This window comes from Halyomorpha halys, unplaced genomic scaffold (genome assembly GCF_000696795.3).
Source record: "Halyomorpha halys isolate HHAL.00 unplaced genomic scaffold, Hhal_1.1 Scaffold1065.1, whole genome shotgun sequence".
Taxonomy (NCBI): domain Eukaryota; kingdom Metazoa; phylum Arthropoda; class Insecta; order Hemiptera; family Pentatomidae; genus Halyomorpha; species Halyomorpha halys.
The window spans coordinates 161,201-167,547 of NW_027109206.1; the positions used below are offsets into that span (position 1 = coordinate 161,201).

General features: G+C 34.7%; 1 protein-coding gene across 1 annotated transcript; it reads left to right on the top strand.

Annotated features, from left to right (window-relative positions):
* Positions 1-4,528: 4,528 nt before the first annotated feature.
* On the top strand, positions 4,529-5,781 carry LOC106688150 (cAMP-dependent protein kinase catalytic subunit 1). The gene has a single exon (XM_014432476.2). The coding sequence runs from the start codon at positions 4,614-4,616 to the stop codon at positions 5,670-5,672; it is 1,059 nt and encodes a 352-aa protein (XP_014287962.1). The 5' UTR covers positions 4,529-4,613; the 3' UTR covers positions 5,673-5,781.
* Positions 5,782-6,347: the final 566 nt, after the last annotated feature.

Genomic DNA, 6,347 nt, shown 5'->3' on the forward strand with positions numbered 1-6,347 from the left:
AAGACTGAAAAGACAAAAAACTGCACGTCGATTTCGACTATTACAGCACTTGCTAGACAAACGGTCCAAACTTCCAATTCATTACAAAAGACATATTTACATGACAATTATAAGGCCTATATGGACATACGGCGTTGAGCTTTAGGGATCCACTCCACTAAACCTTCGAATTCCTCTCGTATCCAATCCTTACAATCCATAATCCTTCGTAAAATCCTAAATGCTACTTTGTCACAAATAAAATCATCCACAAAGACATTAATGTTCCATTTGTAACCGATCTAGCCCGAACCATCCTTCTATTACAAACTCCCTAACCACTCAAACCCATTAGTTTCTAATCTTACTTCCTCTTTTATTCCGGACAATTCTCCGAGGCGTCTGAAAAGGAAATGGCCTCGAGACCTTATATTGTAAAAATGTTTTTATAGTGCTACTATTGGGTAGTTTCTCTACATGCTTGTACCATACCATTATGATTTACTTGATGTATTTATGTACAGTTGTAAATATCAATAAATAAATTTAAAAAAAAAATTACAGATTTATTATCCAACTATATTCATGATAAAAAGTTTTTAAATCAATAAATTGTAAAAATCCCTTTTTCAGACTTCACTGATTCAATCACAATTATAGACTGACAGATTCCTTAGATGTAATAGTAATGTTGAAAATCTATATTCAACAATGCAGAGGCAATGAAAGCTCAAGACGTATTTTCTTTGCCGATCGTAATTGTACTGACTGCTACGGCAGAGATTGTAATGCGGTGTATTCAGACGCCCGCTTCGCCGACCAATAACAATTTCAAAGCCTTGTTTTATGCAAATCTGCCTATTTCCCTCTTAAAGAATCTATAATTTATTCTGCTTTTATCTATTTTCTAAAATAGCGTAGAATAGCCGGCTCCTTCTGCAGGAATAATCTTATTCATATACACGGTCTATGCATTTCAACGAGAATACTAGCAAAAAGACTTCTTTACTTGAAGTCGGTGGTCGTGTGTAAGTCATTCAAATGATTTTGGCGTATCATTATGACAAGTTATTGATAATCTGATGATTAATATGAAGAGAGAAGTGTGTTCTGCCCCGCCATTCACGTTTCGGTTGCAGGGTACATTTCGGGATACTATGGTCAGAATGTACACATTGTATCATTGTGTTTAAGATTATTTATTTAATATACTTACTTCATTTTAATCATTTACCTTATTAGTTTTCTAACTTTCCATTGATTTATCCACCTATGTTTATATGCAATATGTTTATAGTTTTGGAAGATCGTTGATTGACCATGTGTCATAATAAAAGTAAGATAGTTCAGGGAGCCAACGTTTCGCCTCACGTTACAGGGATTCAACAGACCTAAATTTAAAACAAACACTTAAGTAATGTAAACATAAATGAACATAGTAAATAAAAAATTAAATAGGATTACAATTAAACGTAAAAATTAGATAAGAATAACGAAAGGTTATAGACAATTAAAGTTTCATTGTTGTAATTTTGCATTTAATTGTATACTTATGTTAAGTGTTTTTTTTTGTTTTTTTAGCCTTGACGAAGCCCGAAACGTATCACTATTTGAGTTGTTTTTTACCTCACCCGGACCATATTCCTTTTATTGTAAATTATTTTCTTTGCATAGATTGCATGGAATCTAAAATGTATTGTAATTGATTGGAAACCATTGATTCAGCTTTCTAGAAAGTTGGTTTTTAATAAAACCCTCAAATGTTATGAATGTTAACGTGGCAAACACCACTCAAGAAGATAAAAAAATTCTCCAAGAAATCAAGTCAGAATATTTCTAATGTTTTATGTCGATGAATATTAGTATCAATATATTTTCGGACGTAGAATTAGGATAAAAAAATTGGTTGAAATCTGTAGACCTCTCGCCATGCCCTCGATATACTCCTTGGAAAATAGTTTTCCAATATTTCCATGCTTTCTGATGGATGAACTGAAATTAGTTTTGGGTAGAAGATGGTTGGGAGTGCGGTCAGTAAAGAACACAAAAATCCCTCGATGGGTATAAAGGATTGATTAAGGGTGGGAAGGGGCAAATAGTAAGAATTGATGAAATCAAACTCTTTTACTGTATTTGATGCATTTTAAGAGGGGACTCAAGAAAAAAAGGACATACATAGATGGGAAAAATGCTCTTGTATTTGCTGTCTGATTCCTGGACTCATCAGTTGTCTTGTCAGTAGTAAGTTAATAAGTTCCTCAGTCGAATCTGTAACTGTTTAAGTGATTTTGCCACCTTGATAGGCGTAGTGTTGGAGACTACCAAAGAATTTGATGTGCCTCCGTGAGAAGAATTCTGTCACTGTCGATAGTCCAAGAGTCTTATGAATGTACTCAGTTTTCCATCTTTGTAAAGAAGAATGCTTCACAATTTGTCTCAGGAAACTACTCTGAAACAGTTGGAGATTTTTCGCTATTTTACTATGTTAGCCTGCAATCGTGCTGCGTTGGGGAGGGCTAGTCTAATTATAATTTTATAATTTAATAATTTGAGGAGGAGAGAAAGGTTAGGAGATGTTAGCTAGGAATTAAGCCTGTAAGTCTTACCCCAGCTATATTTTATTATGGCGGTGGCAAGCTAGTGTCAGGCGTCTGTCAATAGAAACATCCTAATTTTTGTACCAAATATGGATATAGTTACATCTGATTTTAATAGACGCTGATTACACATGTATACTGTCTATAAACAACGACTCAACTAATGCATCACAAACACTACAGAAACACATAACATCTATTGAAGAATGGTGTCAAAACTTGAGAATCAAAATAAATTCTGACAAATCCCATCAGATCACCTTTACTCTCCGTCGTAAACCCCTACCCTCCTGTTCTACAGTATCCTTTCTAAATAATCCACTAACTCCTGTTAAACAGATTCGATACTTAGGACTCCATCTTGACAAGAGAATTACTTGGAATCCACACATAAGACTGATAATCAGACCAATTTGGAAATATGGAATTGAGCTCTGGGCCTCGACCAAACCATCAAATTCCACCTGCATCCAATCCTTACAATCCAAAATCCTGCGTAAAATCCTTGATGCTCCTTATTACGTTACAAATAAACTCATTCACGAAGACCTTAACATCCCATTCGTTGCAGATTTGGCCCAAAACAGACATGCGTCTTTTCATTCCATACTCTTTAACCATCCTAACCCATTAATTTTTAATCTTTCATCCTTAACAATCTCTGATAATCCACCGAGGTGTCTGAAAAGAAGATGGCCACGGGACCTTCTAATTTAAATTAATGCTTGAAGTATCGCCAATGGGTCGTTCCGTCCTAAGATTTTCAAGTGCATATGAAACATACAACATATTTACTTATTGTATTTATTATTTGTACAGTTGTAAATCACATTAAATAAATAAAAAAAGAAAAACAAATTTTAATAGATTCTTAAAGCAAGGCGCCAATTTTGGCCTAAAGTGCAAAATATAACTGAATAAGGGATGTCCTTAATGATTCTTGACCATTAACACTGTTTCTCCTAAACCGTCGGAAGCAAATTTTCATTCGTTGGCTCATGATCGGGCACGTCAGATTGACCTTTCAGTATATCACACTAGTCATCTCGAAGTAGCCTCCCTTTTTCTCCCACATTTCGACTACGGATGCCTTGACTTGAGAAAAGAGACTAAAATGACTAATGAACTGAGGATGAGATGAAGATTCATTTTTGGCATTCCTTGGCGTTCCTATATTTCACATTACTATTCTGATTAAAGCTGGCTCTATCGCAGTATCCCAAGACAATACCTCCTCGGCAAATTTATATTCCAAACCGTAATAATAAGAAAACTACCTATATCATTGACCTCCTTACCGTTATCCATTCACCCATGAAACAAAATATCCCAATATACCGATTTCTATATACCTACCTACGGAACTGCCTCCTTTCAAAAATCTTTTACTGTCCGTGCTACCTCATTACGGAACATCTTACCCACATCCATCCGTGAAGCTTCCTTCTTAACTTCATTTAAACGCCAACTATGTATCGATCTCGTAGAGTAAACATGTGAACAATAGAAAACATTAGAACTGTCCCTAATTGTTATTCGTACAGGACCAAGTGTCCTAGAATAAAAATTTATTTTCATTATCAAATGGATTCTGATAGACATGACATATGAAATAGTACTTTATCAAGAAAGCATGTAGATCACTGATCATACTTACATTTATGAAAAACCTCCTTATGACTCTGAAATACTACCAAAAAGAATAAGGTCCCTCTAACCTAATGGTGTTGCTAATATTACCAAAATTGTAAGAGAATAAATAAAGTTCGCATTGCTGTATATTCATAATTTTAATACACCCTTTAAGTATGAAAAATTCCAAAGCAAGGCGGTAGTCTTCGGAGTTACTCTTAAAACGTTGATATTATTATCAATACAAGCAAATTTATTTATTTTTATTTTAGTTCATTACATTCATATGTAAAGATTACACCTGTCTTTAAAATATTTTTTAATAGATTTTGATAGTTACTAAATTTAAATAATTTAAGAATTAATCAAAATTGGGCTTAAATAAAAAAATTATTAAACTTAAACATGTCATTAACAAAAGTCAGAAGAAGGTCCTTGTTGCCCATGAACAATTGGGATGATTTCTTGAAAGATTCGAAAACAGAATTTGAGGCCTTGTTCGAAACGAAGATAGGTAAGGAATATAGTAAAGAAGATTTCGAGTTTATACGTACAGTTGGAAGGGGCGCTTTTGGGCGTGTCTTTTTGGTCAGAATGTTGAGCACCGGAGAATATTATGCAATCAAAGTCCTCGACAAGTCAGCCATAGTGAAATCGAAGCAGGTAAAGCATGCACTTAACGAAAAGAAGATCCTTCAGGCCATCAATTTTCCCTTCTGCGTCTTCTTACAATGTGCATTCATGGATAATAGCTACTTGTACTTAGCCTTACCCTTCATCGTCGGTGGGGAGATGTTCAATCTGCTCAGGAAGATGAGGAAATTTGATGAAAAATTGGCCAGGTTCTACGGAGCGCAGATCTTACTCACCTTCGAGTACCTTCATTATTGTGACTTGATCTTCAGAGATCTCAAACCGGAAAACATCCTGATTGACCAAAAAGGCTATTTGAAACTGACTGATTTCGGCTTTTGCAAAATAATACAAGGAAGAACTTACACATTGTGTGGCACACCGGAGTACCTCGCCCCAGAGATCATTCTCAACAAAGGATACGGGATGTCGGTCGACTGGTGGACTTTTGGTGTCCTCATGTACGAAATGGCGTCGGGGATGGCCCCATTTCATGCAAGAGAGCCGATGAAGATTTATGAGAAAGTAGTGAGCGGAAAGTACAGCATGCCCAAGCACTTTTCCTCAGATCTCGCGGATCTAGTGAGCAACCTTCTACAGGTCGATCTGTCCAAGCGTTACGGTAACCTGAAAAATGGTGTGAACGATATCAAAGATCATGCATTCTACAGAGACATGAACTGGATATCCCTTTTCAACTATAGATTGGACCCGCCCTATGTGCCCACAGTTACAGGAGCATCAGACACGAGTAATTTCGACAAATACAAAGAGGTAACATTGGACATATCGTCGAAAGATACATACGCTAAAGAATTTGAAGAATTTTAATTGTGATTTAATGGGACTAAACTTGAGTGAAAAAGTGGTATTGAAAACAAATATACACACATTTTTTTTCCTGAAGATTTTTAGGACAATAAATGCATATTTCAACGTCGATACCTTTTATATATGAAGCTAATCTGTTTATTTTTATTAACTGTTATCCTAAGCTTTATCCTAGTAGTGATAAGGAACTATGGGGTTGTACATGCTTATCATAATTTCAAACTCCAAAAATCTATGATTAGAATGCAAGCCATATTTGTGAAGTGAAAAACCAAGCACGAGGGAAAAAAGTATATTCATATGTTCAAAATGCCTAATCGTTGTAGGTTTACCAAAATTCATTAGCTGATCTTTCCCATGGGTTGAAATTTAATATAAATTTCTGAATAATCGAGTTTGATATTACTATTGTGAAATTATTTCTATATATTAGTAATTATATTACTATATAGAGAGAAATTGCTGAATATATTTTATTATTAGATTTGATATATATGTTTTCTCAAAGGCCACAAGATAGACACGTATTCTTCTGTAGGATATTTTGATTTTCTTTAATTGTTATAATAATGTTTGCAATATGTTCTATAACACAGTTGTATGTTGTGACAATAATCATCCTCAAAGACGAAGTCAAAAATGATCCTGAACTCGTACTAATAATTAAGGATTTTA